Raw genomic sequence first — 20,677 nt, forward strand, 5'->3', positions numbered from 1 at the left:
TATCAAAATTGATATGCTGTTAGTATTTGAATTGATTAAATATATGAAAATACTATATTTAAATGACAAAATGGTATGAAATTATTCATAAATTTCATTAGAAAATTGTTTCGGTTATAGGTCAATAACCATATTTAACGGGTCCGTAATATGACCCGCTAGATCCGGATCTTATAGTTGACGGATATCCGGATATCCGGATCTCAAACCCTACGCGCAGCGATTGTTCCGAGACAGTTTGTTTGACACTTTTGACGGGCAACGAGCACAAATCTTTCTTCTGGCATTAAAATGGAACTATTGTTTTAAACAATCATTGAGTGAACTAAGTAGTCTAACGTTTTCGTAAGTATATGGAAAAACGCGATTTTTCGAATTTAACAAACATTAAGCGTACCTGTATTTAATTTGTTGACTGTCTGTCTGCATACTCAGAAACCCTACTATTTTTGCAGTACATGCCACTACTCGTGCCTCAAGAGCCGTGCTTCGTCAGTGCATCTACGCGCGTTCCTTCTCTTGCCACTAATCACGCGCTTGTCGCTTCTGTGTATTTATTGCTCTACGTTTTTGGTACTTGATTACAAAACTGCATGTTCCGTATAAAAATGCCAATTTTTTATGGGGTGCGAATGTAAACAAAATCAAATGAATATGATTGAATCAATTTCCAATAGTATTAAAATTTCCCCCGAAGTACAACGACAGTAAAATATGAAAAACTACTTTCCGGGTGTCGCACCCTGGTGCGAATTTGACATTGGATTTAGATATTTTTTCTAATTATTTACTCAATTTGCACCGAGTACATTACTTTCCCCAGACCCGCAATGGCCAAAATAGATTTTTTTTAATGTTGTTTTTTTTTTTACCTGTTCCGTAGCTTAAATTAACATAAATAACACGTGCGAATTTAGATATAAGTGTTGTAAAACGTACGCCAAATTACACCGAGTACACCTTTTTTCTCTTCTTAGTTATAACCATTACATTATTTTCAGCCGATTTCACCCCTTTCCGGGGGGGTGAAATTAGTAACGATTGTATAAAGTTCGATTTTTAGCCCATACAAAACAATCCGTAGTGATTTTATTAGTCCTTAGAATTAGTTCCTGACTTTAGTGAAATTTGGCTTAATTTGACCGTACTATATTGGGAGCTCCATAAAAACAATATAAAAGGTAATCACGGTTTATATCCCGGTCAATTTAAGTCCAATGACACACATGATGATTTGCATGTATTTAAGTCTACACAGCTAATAGTACGCAGGACGAGATTAAAGTACCTACCTACTTACTTTCCTTTCTGAGTATGACTTCAATTCAGTGTGCACGAGTAGAGGAAAGATAACTCACGTGTGCCCTCGGGAGAGAGCGCTGCGGCGGGAGTCTCCGGCGCGCGACGCGGGCGTGGCCGGCGCCGCGCCTGCGCTCTCCACTCGACCTGCAGCACCAACGAGCCTCTGATTAATGAAAGCTTCGAATACAAACGGGAACCTCATTTCAACACCTACGTAGACTAAACGGAATGGCGGCCCGTCGGCTTGTGTCACAGCTTACCCGCGTGACTTCGTCTTCATAAAAAATATCAATCTTTCCCCGGGACTTAATATATCTTTAAATTTAATTTAAACCGGTTCAGCGTTTTACGGCGATCTTAGCATTGGATGCAAATTCGCATATCGCTCCGATATCGTTATACGCATATAGCGCTGTCACGCTCATACAAGTCATACACCGGAGCGACGTGTGAATTCGCATCAATGTCATCATCATCATCATCATCTCAGCCGAAAGACGTCCACTGCTGGATAAAGGCCTCTTCTAAGGATTTCCACAACGAACGGTTATTCGCTGCTCTTAACCAACGGTTTCCCGCGACTTTAACCAGATCGTCGGTCCATCTAGACCGGGGCCTTCCCACGCTGCGTCTTCCGGTACGTGGTCGCCACTCAAAAACCGTTTCTGCTCCATCGGCCACCAGTTCTGCGAGCAATGTGGGTGGCGAGTCTGGCAATTCTCTGAGCTATATATAACTTTGGTTCTCCTGCGGATCTCCTCATTTCTGTTTCTATCACACAGGGAAACTCCGAGCATCCACTGTTCTTTGAGTTATGTTAATAGTGAAGAAGTAACAGACAGGGATTTTAACTAGGTACTTTAAATAATTCAATAGTTACAGCAAATATCTCCATTTCAGACATACAAATATTATTTATATTATACCAAACCTCATAGTTATACTTTGTAGGTATGTAATGTAATGTACTAGTAAGTATATGAAAAACAAAAATGCCACACCTTCAACAAAGTCGGGCCCCCGTCATGAAACATGAACAAACACATACCAGCGTTTCCCCTGGCGGCCTTCAAAACGACACAATGCAAATGATGTAAATTTATAATTACATTTCTCTGAGACAAACACATACCAGCTTCAACAAATAAGATGAGACGACATTTCGTTTCGTGTGTAAATGTTTTTTAATGGGGTACCTATTTTCTGTACAAAACGTACATACACTTACAAACACTTTCTGAGCAACCAAGTAGTGAGGGCTTGGAACAAACTCCCAGAATACGTCGATTCGGCACAAAATGTGAACCAGTTTAAAAAATTAATTAGACACGCATAAATCTATAACTCGTTCATGATAGCTGTCTTGATGATTACTGGATACAGAAAAGATCAGTAGTCATAACTGCCTGCTTGTTGAAATAAATAAACTAGTGGCTCTGTGAGCTGCAGTGTAGTCCTCGCGTTAAGCTTAGAAAATATAAAAGCCTATAGGTACGCCACTGTGTATTGGTTTTAATTCTGTGTGTATTTGTGAAATAAAAATCCTGTGTGTATTTGTGTGTGTTAAAGGGAAAATTACTTAGTTCGTAAACGTTATCACGGTGAAAGCGCAATGGTCTTAAGCGCCACAGACGAGCGCACATACAGAGCTTAAATGATTTTTGCTACTTTCCCCATAAAAAAATCTAAATACTGGATCGACAAAAAAAAAACAATTTAATCATAGAATCTGGTCACAGAATTTCACGAGAATAGGTCAAGAATTACGACCTGTAGAGGAGAACATTCGAACATATGAAAGCTGATTGATGAACTAGCTTTAATCGTGCTAGGTACATGTCCATTGCTAAACCTTAAATACCCTGCCGGCTTAGCCACGGTGACAATCGCTATCGCTATACGACATCGAAACGCTTTGAGTCTCTCTATCACTCTTCCATATTAGTGCGACAGTGACAGTTGCGTTTCGATCGTTACGGAGTGGAAGCTATTTGCATATTGGCTACGAGGCCTGATCATTTACTATCTCGTACAAACAGCAACACTCTTAACTGTCAATCGGTGGACATTATGCATTTTGTAATAAGATCCACTGACGGATAGTTTACAGTGTGAGCGATGGCAAAATATATGTAAATATACTTATTGTAAAATGTTCTCCAGAACCTCTAGGTAATTAGCTTTTAAAACTACATTTTGTTCCACAGTTAGTCTTACCTCGAAATTGATCTATAGGAGACTGGCTGGCACCCGATGATCCGCTGCCAGCAGAAGGTATAGAGGCTGTAATCAATATTGTTCTCGTTAGTAAAATTTCAAAGATTTTTTTGTGTATCAAATGGAAAACAAGAAAAGCATTTTATTTTTTATTTTTAATGTAACTCTTTAGTTAAAAGAAATAGTTATTTGATTTACAAGAAGGCAAAGTTGTTCTTAAACCGCACGTGCTAATATTTGAGAAGTGGAATCTTGAGTGTTGCGAGGGTTTCAAGGCATAAGGGTTAAACAAAAGTCCGGTTTTTATTGTGTAGCTGCGGGTACCGGTGAGTGGTTACACTATCTGTAAACCAACCAACTGATCACAGGAGTCGAAACCATCTCTTTCACACCTGCATGATCGTAGTACTTAAAGTTAAAGAGACAGTATTATGACCCCGGACGTCAGTTTGGTTTGCGGATAGTACTTATTAAGTATAATAATCAAAAATCCAATGTTAAGATGTGTAAAGTCCAAGACGCATTCATGCAAATTTAAAGACAAGTGATATAGGGTAGTGGCACCAATAGATGAACAATTAAGCGACTTATATTCAGCCTATATAGGTCCCACTGCTGGGCACAGGCCTCCTCTCATGCGCGAGAGGGCTCGGGCTATAGTCCCCACGCTAGCCCAATGCGGATTGGGGACTTCACATAAACCTTTGAATTTCTTCGCAGATGCATGCAGGTTTCCTCACGATGTTTTCCTTCACCGGAAAGCTAGTGGTAAATATCAAATGATACGCTCCCAATAAATGACTTAAATTGAAAATTAACAATGCCGTTCAGTTTCCTTAAATGTACTTAGCCATACTCCGAAGTTAACGGAATTTGTAAAAATCACCGGGTATAAAGTCGACCGAGTCGAGTTTGACGACCGGTCTGGCCTAGTGGGTAGTGACCCTGCCTACGAAGCCGATGGTCCCGGGTTCAAATCCTGGTAAGGGCATTTATTTGTGTGATGAGCGTGGGCATTTGTTCCTTAGTCACGGGTGTTTTCTATGTATTTAAGGATTTATAAATATTTATATATTATATATATCGTTGTCTAAGTACCCTCAACACAAGCCTTATTGAGATTACTGTGGGACTTAGTCAATTTGTGTAATAATGTTCTAGAATATTTATTTATTTATTTATAAAGTACAGAAAACCAAATAGTTTGAAGTTCAACGGTATAATGGCGTACCTCGTTCACTTTGCTTGAGCCTGGCCTGCGCGCGCTGCAGCTCCCGCGTCCAGGTGCTCGTCTCCGCGAGCCCCTGGTCGCCGCACAACTTCACTATCAGCTTCAAACCTAAAAGCGTCATCGTATTAGTTGAAAGACGCACCCCCCGTTAGCACGAGCGCGCCGTGACAATACCTCGCGCGCGAAAAACCCTACCCGTATTTTCAGGGTTCCGTAATTAACTAGGAACCCTCATACGAGGGTAGGTCCATAATTTCGCGATTAATCAATTAAATATTCAAACATAACTATTTTTCCTTTTCAATATAGGGGGAAGTCCCTTAACGTCTGACGGCACCTAATGCATGACACACGTAGTAGCTCGGCAACTAACAACATAAGTTGTTAAATTACGCGTAGTCTATAAAAGTTTTTTTTTTACATGTTTGAAATATTTGATTATTAATTGTGTACCAATTAATAATAGTAATGTACCCGGGTATGTCCTTAAACTACGTCCACAAGAGAGGTATGGGCATTGTGAATGTCATCTCGCTTTGTGTGGTAGGGCACAGCGCAGCGGATGTCATTGCAGATCTAGAGCGGAGGCCAACTGGGGAAGTAGGTGGAGGCCTTACAGAAAACCGCAGCCAAATAACACTAGACCGTCTAGACCCTACTCATAGTGTTGTGTTCCTGCCGGTGAGTAAGGTTGCCAGAGCTCAACGAGGGGTGGGAGGGGGTTAGAGTCGGCAACGCGCATGTAACTCCTCTGGAGTTGGAGGCGTACATAGGCTACGGATACTGCTTACCATCAGGCGGGCCGTATGCTTGTTTGCCACCGACGTAGTATAAAAAAAATGTAATTTTTTAACGTCTGCGAGCGTTAGTCCAAATTTTATATTAAAGGAAAAAGTTTAAAAAGTTACGCTTCCGGCATGACTTGAACCTGCAACCTCCGCGTACACCACCCCAAAGGCATACACGAGGGAGGGGAGGGTGTATACATAAGGGAAGCAATGGAAAGATTTGCGAGGTTCTGGTAGGCTTCCGTAGCTCAGTTGGTTAAGAGCAAACGCACTGATTGCGGAGGTTGCGGGTTCAAGTGCTGCCGGAAGCGTGATTTTTTCCATTTTTTCCTTTAATATAAAATAATTGTAATGTTTTTTCCTAGTATAGGACACGAAGTAGTCATGTAACGCTGGACTGAATGTGTTTTTATTCGGTTATATTTTGTACATACAACGTTTCAGATAAAAGAAGGGGCAAGGAAAAATGGAAGAGAAGAAAAAAAGTTCGGAAAAAGGAAGCCAAAGATATAAAAAGTTAAGAAAAAGGTGAAGCTAGAAGAAAATTAAATAAACAAGTGAAGACAAAGTTAAAAAACCGGCCAAGAGCATGTCGGGCCACGTTCAGTGTAGGGTTCCGTAGTTACTCTTCCGTCACAATAAGCTAAACTGGAGCTTAAAGTATAGTACATTGTTAACCAAGGGATGAAACGGTACCTTTCACCCGAGTTAAACAAATAGACAAATTTGCATAATCAGTACCTAATTAAAGTAAGTCTTTTTACTATGAAGGGGAAACTTTTTGCGATAACTCAAAAACAGCTAAACTGATCATGTCCGCTATAGTTTTCATTTAATGTATTTCTTAAGCTCTACTTCCACGATTTTTTTCATATTTTTTGGACCTACGGTTCAAAAGTTAGAGGGGGGGGGGACACAATATTGTTTTCTTTCGGAGCGATTATCTCCGAATATATTCACTTTATCAAAAAATGTTTGTTAAAGACCCCTATTAGTTTTGAAAGACCTTTCCAACAATACCCCACACTGTAGGGTTGAAGCAAAAAAAAAATTCAACCCCAATTTACGTGTAGGGGAGGTACCCTAAAAAAATTAAAAGTTTTAGATTTTATTGTACGACTTTGTCGGCTTCATTGATTTATATATCCATGCCATATAAATTTCAGCTTTCTAGCACTAACGACCACAGAGCAAAGCCTCGGACAGACAGACAGACAGACAGACAGACAGACGGACATGGCGAAACTATAAGGGTTCCTAGTTGACTACGGAACCCTAAAAAGGAGGAAAAATTTGGGAGACTATTGATAAAGACTGGATTCAGTGCTCCAGTTGCCTTCAATGGGAGCACGAAGCCTGTGCTTGACATTTCAGAATGTTCAGAAAAAATATTTTTTATCGAGTTTCAAATAATTTAAACCATCTAGGATTCGATATGTCTCCGTCCGTTACTAGGTGCCTCTTGCAAAAACTGACTTTTTTCACCTAACCTTTACTTTTCGTTTTTGAATTAGTGTAAGTTGCATTGATGATATTTTATTTCGACTCTAAAATTTGTTAACTAGAGTATTTCATAAATAAAGTTATTTTAAATAAATAAGATTTTCAAATACATACTTTATATTTTCTTCTAGTTCTAGTTCAAATATACTTTATTCATGTAGGCCTAGCAAGAAGCACTTATGAATAGTAAGACAGTATTACATATAATTATCTTAAGCTAATTATCAGACGAATTTATTGATACTATTTTATATTTATTAATCTATGAATTATAGATCAAATTTAATACTAAGAATTTCACAAAATATCGTCATACAAAAAAAAATTGTATAAAAAATACTAGTCTAGAATGTTTCTAGAATAAATTCTAAATATCAAACAAATAAAATAAAAACAACAAAGGAAGTACATGCATTGGAATATCCATTTCATCATCATTATTCAAATATAATAAATAATTAATCATTTAGAATCACAATTAATACCACGTTGTTTTATCATTCATGTAGACTTGTGTGGTATAATAACCTTTAGAAATAAGTTTACGCTTTACATGATTCTTAAATTTATTAATTGATAACTCAGTAATATGGTTTGGAAGTTTATTATAAAATCTTACACAATTACCCATGAATGATTTTTTAATTTTATGGAGCCGAGTGAAGGGCACTGCCAGCTTATGTTTATTTCTACTATTAATATTATGAATGTTAAATTTTTTCTTAAAATCGGCAATATTTTTAGGTACATACAGAATTATGGAGTGTGGAATTAAGAGGAGTGGCATCTCTTATGGTAGAACTGTTGCAAAACTGTCCAGCTGTCAGCTATAAATAATAGTTCCAAATCTCTCCAGAGTAGCGCTAGAGTAGCTAAGAACCTAGGCGTTATTGACGGAGTGAATTGCGGTGTCTATGATTTGATTTTTTTGTTCAAGTACTCTAGGTATTGTAGCGCCACCTATTTAAAGTTTTTGACTGACACTTTTTGGTACATGGAGATTTCTTTCCTTATCTCCACCTTCCGTATACAGAATATTCTCATAAATGTATTGACAGTGCACTGTCATTATGTCAATTTCCTTAAATTTATCTCTAAGTGAGTCTCTATGGTTTATTTTATATATTGCTCGAATAGCCCTCTTCTGCAGAACAAAAATGGTATTTATCTCTGAAGCACCACCCCACAGTAAAATACTATATGACATAATGCTATGGAAGTAACTAAAATATATTAATCGAGCTGTTTTGACATCAGTTAACTGACGGATTTTGCTTACTGCAAAAGCTGCAGAACTCAGTCTATTCGAAAGAGTTCAAAAAGTTTTAGGTGGGGACTTCCCCCCAAATAACCAATAGGTATACCTAATTGTGAGATCAGGATACATTTTTTCGAAACCTATAAAATAATATTTATCTACTCGTCGACTGTAGGTAATGGTTGAATTAAGATTTCGTATACCAAACTGTAATTGGTTACTTTTCATGTATGGGCTCCCAACTCAACTATAATATTCATTTCGAAACGGTTTAGTCAACTATAATGAAATTGACCAATCACAAGTAAAGTAGGTAACGATGTTTTTTTTTCGCTTCAAACCTATTATGAGAGTTGTTATTGGGAAAGACTTTTAAAACGAATGAGGATACCCACCAAAAACATTTTCATGTAATTGTAAAATGTTGCCTAGACAAAACCATAAGGCTCGCACTGTCAAAAAGTTATCAGATCTTATGCAGAGCAAAGTTAACCTAACCTAACTCTGCAAGCCCTAACTTCTCAAACTCTACACATTAGTCTAAAATATGTGGCTTTTTTACAATGGCTCATTTTCTATCCATTTAGCTTAATTTTGTTATAATATTCAACTTGTGTCAAGTACCCAATTATCGGTGCCGGTGACTGTGAACTTCATAAATAATACCTAACTGATTGAAAGTTACATACATTGCACGTTGTCGGGAAAGCGCGCGTTCATTTTCTTGAAGAGCGACAGCGCCTCCTGGTAGCGGCCGCTGGCGCGCAGACAACCGCCCATAAGAAGGCCCCATTGCGGCTGTAAATTGTCACAATAAATAAATACACATCTTGGGGACAACCTGATCGGGTGTCGTGCATACGCTGTGTACAAGTATACGCTATCTTGTGTTTCCTTGTGTTAGCGGCAAAGCCGTGGAAAAGTGACTAAAATGTTAGTAAGTATAGTAGAAGAAGAAGAACTGATGATTGTTGCAGCGTCGGGTAAAATCAGGTGTTGCGGGGAGGTTGATTGCAACGTCTGCGATGACTGAAGAGTCCAATACCAGAGCGGCATCTTCTGCCACAGCGATCACAAACATGACGAGAGTCCAAGGGAGGAGGTCTAGCAGCGCGGAGTCTTTTCTGCCTAAGGTTCTCTAACCAGTCCTTGTCATGCTTGTCTACACCCGCTTTGAGATCTCGACGCCACTCTGGCCTCATTTCAGCCTGAGATTCCCAATTGTGAGGATGAATATCAAAGCAGATCAAGTCCCTCTAGCAGCAGTCCTTGAATCTTAGCTTAGGGCGTCCAACCGGCCTCCTAGCGTTTGCGATTTGGCCCAACATGACTTGACGTGGGAGTCTGGAAGGCTCCATTCTATGTACTCCCTCCAAGTGACTCCCAATATGGATCTGAGGCAACGCAATAGAAAACATAAAGGACGATTTGGACATTCAAATCGGTAGAAATTTTACAGATGTCGGTGAAATATTAAGAATACTCCACTTTTCTCTTATATGTCCTGTAAAGGGATACGGTATATCTGCGGTGGAGAGTGTAAACGCTCGAGGTAGATTTCTGATAATATTTATATATTTTTTCTTCAAACAATAAAATACAACTATCGTTAATGCTTGCCGCTTTCAGAATGAATCGCCAGCAGATCTTTATTCCTTCAGCAGGGCGATAGCTCTGAATTCAAATGATCGTTGCCAGTTATCTACCACGAGATTGTGAAAGTTTCCAACCTCCACAGTCCCATGATTGGTGTCGTTAACATACTGTGTTGGAAAGTGAAGTTTAAATTTACCGCTAAACATGTGCACCTTCAAAAAAGGTATTATAACAATCGTTATTATTTTAAGTCGGTTATAAAGGTTAATATCTTAATGATGTCTTGTGAAGAAATAATTCCATACTTACCTATTAATATACCGACGAGAGTTATCGATACAGTCATATGAACATTTTGTCAAGCCCTGGGATAAAATAGCAGTTTTGGTTTTTACACAAAATATTCTAAATTATTGACTAATATGATGAAATATTAGGACACAATTGAAGCAAAACTTTTAATTAACTGTATAAACCGGCTTTTTATACTTTTTATGCTGTTAATTTGACAAAATATCGTTAAGAAAACTTCGCTCGGAATATCATAATTACCTGTGAAATGAGTATTTGCCTGGGTTATTTGGCCCTGTGTCCCTACAACACGGGACACTACACGACACCATATTCACTACATTACTTTATTAATAGTTTTCTTCCTGATTTATTTATATTTTTTACATTAAAAAATACGGCAATATGCTCTTGGCCAACTGCGGCCGACTTTTCTCAAAATGGTTCCGTTTCTGCGGTAGCACTGCAGCGTCAAGCGCGCGCCTCGGCCGCAACCACTCCAGCGCGGACACCTGCACTTGAACTCGGGGGACTCAGGTTGCTGGGCTGCATCCGGGCGGCGCAGCGGTACTACTGCAGCGTCAGCTGGGGCTCGCTACCGCGCACCTCGGCCGCAGCCACTCCAGCGCGGACACCTGCACTAATGTGAGCTCCGTGGACTCACGTTGCTGGGCTGCAGCCGGGCCGCGCGGCGGTAGTACTGTAGCGCCAGCTCGGGCTCGCTGCCGCGCGCCTCGGCCGCCAGCCACTCCAGTGCGGTCACTTCGCAGGGCCATATCGCCTCCACCTGCATTGGGATCAAAAGTATAAAAGTCATTGGGATAACAAGTGAAAGGCAAGTGTTAGGGTCGGCAACGCGCATGTAATGTGAGGGAGGCGAACTATGCCATCCAATCCATCCATACAAGTAGAAATGAAAGGAAATTAATAGGAATATGAATATTTAACCTCGCGGCGTAATAGATTATAGGAAAATTAAACTGATTTTTCGTAGACATCTCTTCTAAATACCTAAAACTGGATATGTTCGTCGTTATCTCCAGAATACGAATTGACCGGTTTTATTTTATGGAGGGGGGGACTGGTCGACAAAAAGAGGGGGGAGGGGGACCGATGGCGGCCGACCATCATTGATATTTGTTCACATCTTGAGTGCTATGGGACCGATCAGTTCGTGTGAGGTGTTGTTTGAAAGATAATTAAACGTACTATTATTGTTTCTTAATAACCGTAGTCATAACTGTAGTCGTTTACATAATATCTGAAAATATACCATTTTTTACCGTGCATGGATGGCATAAGTACCGATAAAACATGCTTCTAACTCAAAAAATTATAACTTTACCGCAATTCATGTTATTACAAAATATAGATGACATTTCATTAGCTTTTCAAAAATATAAATTTTATTGGTGTATGATCTTACATAACCAAGTAATGATGAATTTTGTTCAGCGTGGGTCACTACGCACCGTCACATAAATGGCGGCCGACCGTCGTCGACATTTCGTTATTTCTTGTGTACCATTTTACTGATCAATTCGTATAGTGTGTTGTTTGAAAGAACATTAAACGTACTATTATTGTTTACTAACAACCAGTCATAACCGCAGTTTTTACAAAACATTTGACATCGTATGATTTTTTACTGTGGATGGATGGCATAAGTACTGATAAAACTTGCTTCTAATTCAATAAATTATAACTTTACCGCAATACATTTTATCACAAACTATACGGAACATTTTATGGAATTTCTAAAAACATAAGTTTTATTGCAGTATAATGTTACATAACCAAGTAATGATGAATTTTGTTAGCATAATCAACGAGGGTGGGAGGGGGTTAGGGTCGGCAACGCGCATGTAACTCCTCTGGAGTTGCAGGCGTACATAGGCTTCGGATACTGCTTACCATCAGGCAGGCCGTATGCTTGTTTGCCACCGACGTAGTATAAACCGGTGTAGTAGTTACTGAGCACCGTCATATAAATGGCGTCCGGCCATCGTTGGTTTTTTCATTATTGTTCAGGTTCTATTTTATTGATAATTTCGTGATGGATACCATTTGCAAGCATATTAAATATACTGACTGATAATACTTGTTTGTTTGCTATCTAAGGCGTAAAATTAACTACTTTAAAAATATTAAAGAAAATGTTACATTTTTACCGAAGATGTTTGCTTAGTGACCTAAATAATTTGAGAAAGAGTTAATATAGTAAATATAGGGTCTTCAGTATAAACATTATTAATTAGATTTCCAAAATTAGCTTTGCATTTTGTTACCATACCACTATAAACATATATGCCAGGACCAATTTCGTCAAGCAAGTACAAACGGCGCGGCGGGTGCCTCGGAAGACCAGCAGCATTCTATTATTGTTTGACAGTACATTTATACTGTTCCCAAATGTGAGGTGCTGTTACAGAATATCGATAAAATGATGGTTTTGTAGAGTTAATTTTATAGTAATTAATCAGTCATTTTGTTTATGTCACATGTAAATTATGTTTTCACAAATACGAGTAGTTCTAGTTTCATAACTTCGTTAAGTTCGTAAGCCGACGACACAAGCACACAAGATGACTGCACATAAAGTACTGAATATCTATGCCCTTATTTGACTCACGTCTACACTTTAAAATCACCTTCAAGATCTGATGCTTTTGGGGTTCATAGTGATATTTGTCACTAAAGTGACTACTAGCTATTTGTGTAGGTAGTAGTGTAGCTTCATATAGATGATACTTTCGGTTTTAATTGTTATATTTGCATTTATAGTCAACATTTCAAACACTCAACTAGGTAATATTTAATTATTTTACTTTGCCACTTGGTTGCAGATGTTTGCATTTTGGATTATTATTCGTGAGCTCAACTCTGTAAAAACTTGAAGTAAAATCAAATGGCGAATAAATATTAGCTAATATGTATGTAATTATTTTATTGCATTCATGCCGGCGTTATCTGCGGTTTTATGATGGCGAAATTAATTACACGTTCAATAACTATATGTATTATTAACAAAAGTTTAAATGGCCTCTGATCCTTTGCTAAATGTAAAATATTTTAAGAAAAATTAAACAAGATCCGTTAATCTCGGTTTTAAGTATAGTCTTATTAACATTAAGTACCTTTTTGACCTTTGGATGAGCCTCTTAAACACTTTTATGTCGCCAAAGCCCATAGGCTCAGACTATGTAGCTATTCTAGAGTCGTTCTACGTCTTTAGGTAATAAAAAAGGTGCTTAGTGTCGCCTAATTGTTTGTTGGGATTTATATGACGATTGGCAGTGACCCATCCTAAACAAAATTCATCATTAATTGGTTGTGTAATATCATAAACTAAAAAAACATAAGTTTGCAAACATTTGGGAAGTTCGTAAAAAATTCCGTATATTTTGTACTAACATTAATTGTGGTAAAGTTATAATTTATTGAGTTAGAAGCATGTTTTAGCAGTACTTATGTTATCCATGCACGGTAAAAAATCATGTTTCCAGTTATTTTGTAAACGACTACAGTTATGACTATAGTTGTTGGAAAGCAATAATAGTACGTTTAATATTCTTTTCACACGATTTTATCAGTAAAATAGAACCCAAGAAATATTGAAAAGTCAACGACGGTCGGCCGCCATTTTGTGACGGTGCATAGTGATCCATACTGAACAAAAATTCGTCATTACTTGGTTATACAATATATATTATACACCAATAAAACTTATATTTTTGGAAAGCTAATGAAATGTTTTATTAGTCCTTATGCCATCCATGCACGGCTAAAAATCATATATTTTCAAATATTTTGTAAACGACTACGGTTATTAGACACAATAATAGTACGTTTAATATTCTTTCAAACGACACCTCACACGATCCGATCGGTCCCATAGGATTCAAGATGTGAATCCCTTCACCAACGAATGCCCAACCTCGCCAAAGTAATAGTTTACCAAGAAAATTTAACCATCGGGTTAACAATAATCCCCTCCCCACTTCTTTTTTCGACCCATCTCCCTCTCCATAAACTAAAACCGATCAATTCGTATTCTGGAGACAACGAGGAACATATCCATACCAGTATTAGGTATTTAGAAGAGATGTCGGCCGGTTTCCTCCAGACTGCCCCTATGCGGTCATTGGCAAGGAACCGACTATTCGAGATATTCTCGGCCGGATTTGAAACGGAAAAGACCCACGTACCCACCCATAAACGTTTTTTACAATGGCGGTGTCTGTGTAGTCTAACGTCAAGCAAATATAAAGATTAATATATGTAGGTATTATTAGAAGCCATATATAATGGCATCTTACCTTTAACAAGGAAAGGAACCCAACTGTCCGGTTCCGATTTGATTTATGTTTATATATGTTATAGAGTAGTCTAAAATAGCCAACACGTATTTTTTTTAGCTGCCCAAACTCAACCTATTGGGAGAAATTGTCCTCCAAAGTACTAAAAATGTACTAAATCTTAAACTTCTATAGAAAGTGATGCGCAAGCAACTTGCTAGCTAATGGCTGGTTTGAGTATATGTTTGAGAGCAGGAAAAAACAATAAGCACATGTTTTGTTATATCGGCTGAAACTCATATTTTTCTAAAAAAAATCGTCATTCGAAGTTTTATAATTTCTTATCGCTAAAGATACACATAAAACGGGTGATTTTTTTTAGGAAAACTTGAGTTGAGTTTTTTAGGAAAGCAGATATAACAAAACACGTGTTCATTATTTTTTCCTGCTCTCAAACATATACTCAAACAAGCCATTAACTTGCAAGTTGCTTGAGCATCACTTTCTATAGGAGTTAGAAGATTTAGTAACCTTGTAAGACTCATTGAGAGAAACAAATACAGCAAAATAAGATTTTAGGAATACATGTATTAACAGCACCGCCAGTTAATTAAGAGAAATATTTCTAGCGATAGGTACATTTACGAATATTTGCAATACCCTTTTTAGGGTGCCATTTGTTCCTATAATTTAACTGTAACAACTATGTACCATGGTTAGCAATAAATGATTTATGAGAAAGGCGGTAAAAAGGTATAATAGATGGATAATACGTACGTCCTGGTAGTGATGCTTGGCGGTCTGCGTGTCGCCTATCTCACTGTACCACTGCGCCAGCGCGCAGGTCACGCCCGCGTCCCAGCTGCCGACTGTGTTGTACCTGCACAGTTATGATTCGATTCAGCATAACCATAAGCGTATGTAATATTTTATTAACTTCACCAACGAATGCCCAACCTCGCCAAAGTAATAGTTTACCAAGAAAATATAACCATCGGATTAACAATAATAGAGTTGCGTAAAATAAGTTTTTAATTAAAAATTGTATAATAACCTGGGCTATAACCGCGAAAATCGAAGTTCGTCAATTGCCGGCATTTTTCTCTGTCACTCTAGTTACGTCTTAGTGAGAGTAAAAGAGAAAGATCCCCGCAATTTTCGAATTTCGGTTTTCGCGGTAGGCCCCCTGACTTCTCCACCCGTCCCAAACTGCGCCTAGTTTTTTTTTTACTAAAATTTACTCCAAATTCTAAATGTTGAATATGTCAGTACAAAAAACTATAACAAAACAAATAAAAACCTAGTCAAAAAGTTCCCCCTGAGTTGTCCCCGGCGCAAAGGTATCCATCACACTAGCCGCATTAAAGTGAAATATCTAGGTCATAACACCACAATAAACCTCATAGAATACAGACAGCAAAATCAGCACCACAAACAACAATACGCTATTTTAGATAAACAAGTTAAAAGAAGGATTATTTTATTATTATTATTATTTATTATTATTTCATGAAATAAACTTATAATCTAATACAGTTTCCTGCAAAACTGTTTACACAGTTTGACTGCAGGCACGAGTCTCTGTTATAAGTTCTTACATACATAATCAACGTAACATATTATTAATTAAAACTTACACCATAAATATAACTCACTTCACTTGAGTGACATTAGATTAGACGTGATATCAAAAACTACAACACAAAACTGGCTGAAATAGCACTGAAAGACACTCTTCACTCAGAGTAGCTAAACACGGCACTTCTAATGGGAAAACGTGGATTACGAACCTCCGGGACGAGGATAGGAAAAAATATAATAGCAGAGACAAAGTTACAGAAATCTGCACAAAATATTATAAGTCACTATATTCAGACCCTACTTCTCCGTTATCCACCAGCAACAGTTACACTTGTCCCGATCCTGAAATAATTTCCCCCATAACAGGATATATTATGATATGAAGTTAATGCAGCCCTCAAAAACTTAAAGTACCAAAAAAGCCCAGGAGTCGACGGTATAACAGCAGAAGCGCTTAAAACAGGCAAAACGGTATTACTCCCTCATATTACAAATTTGTTTAATTCCATTCTCTACTCTGGCAATTTACCTCAAGACTTTTGTCACTCCAATATAATTCTACTCCATAAAAGGGCGACAAATCAGAAATAGGTAACTATAGACCGATTAGCTTAATTTCTCACTCATACAAATTGTTCATAAAAGTAATTGAAAATCGAACACAGATTACAATGGTCCCGTACACCATACAATTTAAATAAATATTTCTGGAGTAATCATTTAAGCTTCATTTTATAACTTAATGAAATGTTAAAGTCGCTATCCGCAGTTAGTTCTAATTTTTACCACCTTATGCGCTGGGATCGCTTTACTGGAGACCCGCTATCTCCAAAGCTCTTCACGTGTGCTCTAGAGGAAATATTCCGAAAGCTGGCGACCTCTTGGGAAACAATGGGAATCGATGTCGATGGCAAAAGGTTAACCAACCTGCGCTTTGCCGACCTATTCACCCACATCGCATCTCAACTCGAACAAACGCTCGAAGAACTTTGCGTGGCATGCTTTAAAGTCGGACTCACCATGAATATTAGAGCCATGACACGTTGGTGACCAACCGCGCAAAACGTAGTGTAGCGGTAGATGGGCGGGAACGAGTATATCTACTTGGGTCAGTTAGTATCCCTCGACAACAGGCAGTTCAAATAAATCGATCGCCGTATCGCCAACGCCTGGAAGAGCTTCTGGTTCTTGAGGACGCTAATGAAGGGCAACCTTCCACTCTCTTTAAAGCGCAAACTTGTCGAAATGTGTATCCTACCTATCCTCACCTACGGCGCCCAAACATGGTCTCAAACTGAATCTGAAAAGTCCAGACCCAAGGTTTGCCAAAAAGCAATGGAACGCAGCATACCTACTGGGTATTCACAGAGCCGGCCGTGTTAGAAACACCGAACTACATTCCAAAACCGACATTGAGGATGCGAGCAATTAGGACGCCAAGCTAAAGTGGGACTGGGCAGGGCACGTCTGCCGAATGCACCCCGAGTGCTGGATCAAACTAGCCACAGACTAGATCCCACATGATGGATCTCGGGGCAGTGGAAGACCAAAACGGAGATGGCGGGACGACCTTGATACATTTTGTAAAGAGTGGCGGGAGTGTGCATTGGATAGGACAAAATGGCGAGAAAGAGGAGAGGCCTTTGTCCACCAGTGGAAAAAAAAGACAGATATAGAGCGGGAGCGCAGAGCATTGGCTATTTGCTTGATGCTCAAAAGAAGTAAAAATTGTGGATTTTAAAGCTTTCAATCAATCATTTTACTGGAGCAGCCTGTGGGTGAATCGTCTCGATGTTGAGCAGGCTTAGGGACAGTACCATTGGTACTGTGCCAACAGCATTCTGGAGAGCATTATACAGGAATAAAATGTAGTAGAACCGTGTAGGGTTTTATACAGGAATAAAATGTCATTAGCTTGTCGTCTAGAAAACAGTGATTGCATTTAATTTTTTAAAATTAGAAAATAGTTTAGATACATATAGTTGTAATATATAATTATATTCCTAAGTTATACTAACAAATATGGATAAAATTTTGAAATAAATATTTTCAATTTCGATTAGCACGTTGAATGGCAATGGATAGATATGTTGAATTTAGTACTCAACGGCAATGATATAAGTTACACTTAAATTATGTTTTAATGTTGAAGCCGAATTTACCATAACCATATTTCAATTATCTGCAACATTGATTAAATGACGTTCTTGTTCAAAAAACTTCTTAGCTATAGTCTATTTTTTTATCCCATTTTATCCCGTAGACTAAAATGACATTTCATGAGTTGCTAGTTTTTTACGTCTTATAAATAGTGATGGCTACAACCGGTACTAACCGAAAATAAACTATTGGGAGTTACTTATATAGGCATGTAACACCATTTTGAGGCATTTAGAAAGTTTGTATCCAGGTCCATACACAATATTTCTAATATTTAAAAGCGTTTTTATTGTAAGATTAACAGTCACCTCGAAGCTCATAATGCAATTATTAAATGTTTGAGTGGATTAGTAGTGAGTAGATTTTATTTATTGTTTACTTCCTATTATGTAGTGAGTAGATTTCATTCATTGTTTATTTTGAATCTAAAATTAATTTAATATTTATCGGTTATTCACAAACCGAAAACCGCAAACCAAAAACCACTATTCAGAAAACCGCAGCCAAATAACACTAGACCCTACTCATAGTGTTGTGTTCCTGCCGGTAAGTAAGGTTGCTAGAGCTTAACGGGGGGGGGGGGGGGGGGGGGGGGGGGGGGCTTAGGGTCGGCAACGCGCATGTAACTCCTCTGGTGTTGCAGGAGTACATAGGCTACGGAGACTGCTTACCATCAGGCGGGCCGTATGCTTGTTTGCCACCGACGTAGTATAAAAAAATAAAAATAAAAAACCGAAATCAAAGATCAGCACTATTTGATTTAAGCTGGTCATATTATTTCTACGTTTGACATTAGTGGTTGTCATTTTAGTTTACGGAATAAAAAACAGACTTTAAGTAAATGAAAAATGAATCTGCAAACCTTACGTCATATTACAAATTTCAAATATGGATCGTCTATCAATACTTAGTTGGGTCATAAATTCTGTCAAAAAGGTTATTACGGATAAAAAACTATAGGTTAAGATATATCCCTTATTATTCATATTGGTTGAAAGCTTATTTAATGCTGAATTACTTACATTATAATTAAACTTAATTTGCTGTCTCAGTTTTGCACAATTCTATGTAATATTCAGAAAAATGTAATAAAAAAAACATGCAAAAAATACGCGACCTGTTCGAGGTGATTTTGATCCCTAGTTATTTATTTTTCTTGTTTAAATACATGGTCGCATCTTACATAAAATTAAAGCTGGATCTTTTATCTTTCTTAAAATATATAATTCATGTGTATTGGTATTGCCAACCTGCAACTGTACGTGTTTTACCTAACGTACTCGTAGGATGGCAGTCAAAAATTTGAATATCACTGAAAAATACACTAAGTTGAAGGTCAATCCCAAAGTAAACAAGTAGTAAATTAAGACGCGATCTAAATTTTAAAGTAATTATATTACGTTTTTATCAGTATAAAACAAGCTTTCAATTCATGGCAAACTTTTTTATTAAAAGTTTTGTATTACATTTTATCAGTCAAAACCTTTGTGACAGAACTTATGATCCAACTAAGTACCTACACATTACTCACACAAGCAAATGGGGCTTAAGTTTTTTACGTACATTATGGTCGCACACGCAAATTAGTGAGCCGATTTGCCGATGGTTGGTGCAGTACACAAGTATACTTCAGGTCAGAAATCTTTCGTGTTTATGAACTAATTGAGAGTTTGTTCGGAACCCTCGGTGGCGAGTTAAATGAATTCGCACTTATTCGATTTTTTTTACTTTGCACAAAAGACCGAGCTCGTTCGAAAAGATCTGCAGCACGGGCCTCCAAAATCTTAAAAGCCGCCTCTGGTGAGACGCGTAGGCGTATCGTTACTATAATGGGGGGCCCTATCGCGTTGTTGCCCAACTACACATACAGTACCAGTGGTCGGGCGCGGCCGGCGCGGGCACGGCGCGGGCGCGGCGCGCGAGCCCGGCGGCGGCCAGTGCGCGCAGCGTGCCGCCCGCGCCGCCCGCACTGCGCATGCGCGACCAGCGCGCCGTTGCGCCGTCGTAGGAACTGCTGCGCTCCAATGCCAGCGCTAAAAGAAGAACTGACTACTTGATAGCTAATCCTTGCTCAGCACAGAATAATTTCTTGTTGATGTTTCTACAAGTGTATCTAGCAAAACAATTAGTTTATTGGCTAATTGTAGCTCTGCCACTAATTTCAGGCGGTTGGTAAATAAATTGGTCAGTGATTTTCTAGTTACAGTACGTACGCTGCGTTTTGGAACTAGGTATAACTAGTTTATTTTTTACTTAGTCTTGTAGTACCTATATGTAAGTAGGTTATATAAGGAATGTCTATTATTTATTACTGGCCACCTATGAACTTGTAGGTATGTACCTAGAACTAAATAATAAATGAGAATCAGTCAGCTGTCAAAAGAGTTGCCATAATTATTCGGAACTGTTACGGGACAATGGAGTAATTGGGGCAATGTACATAAATAGTATT

The 20,677-nt window shown here is 38.2% G+C and overlaps 1 protein-coding gene across 1 annotated transcript in view; it reads right to left on the reverse strand.

The window, feature by feature from the left end:
• Nucleotides 1–20,677, reverse strand: part of LOC133517003 (intraflagellar transport protein 88 homolog) — a 50,985-nt gene that overhangs the window by 7,566 nt on the left and 22,742 nt on the right. Inside the window, exons 12-18 of the mRNA XM_061850104.1 lie at nucleotides 20,099–20,258; nucleotides 15,262–15,364; nucleotides 10,851–10,973; nucleotides 8,989–9,097; nucleotides 4,751–4,858; nucleotides 3,520–3,585; nucleotides 1,359–1,446 (exon numbers count right to left, since the gene is read on the reverse strand). Of these exons, the coding sequence (XP_061706088.1) occupies nucleotides 1,359–1,446; nucleotides 3,520–3,585; nucleotides 4,751–4,858; nucleotides 8,989–9,097; nucleotides 10,851–10,973; nucleotides 15,262–15,364; nucleotides 20,099–20,258 (757 nt within the window). The remainder of the gene's footprint in view (nucleotides 1–1,358; nucleotides 1,447–3,519; nucleotides 3,586–4,750; nucleotides 4,859–8,988; nucleotides 9,098–10,850; nucleotides 10,974–15,261; nucleotides 15,365–20,098; nucleotides 20,259–20,677) is intronic.

Source organism: Cydia pomonella, chromosome 4 (genome assembly GCF_033807575.1).
Source record: "Cydia pomonella isolate Wapato2018A chromosome 4, ilCydPomo1, whole genome shotgun sequence".
Classification (NCBI taxonomy): domain Eukaryota; kingdom Metazoa; phylum Arthropoda; class Insecta; order Lepidoptera; family Tortricidae; genus Cydia; species Cydia pomonella.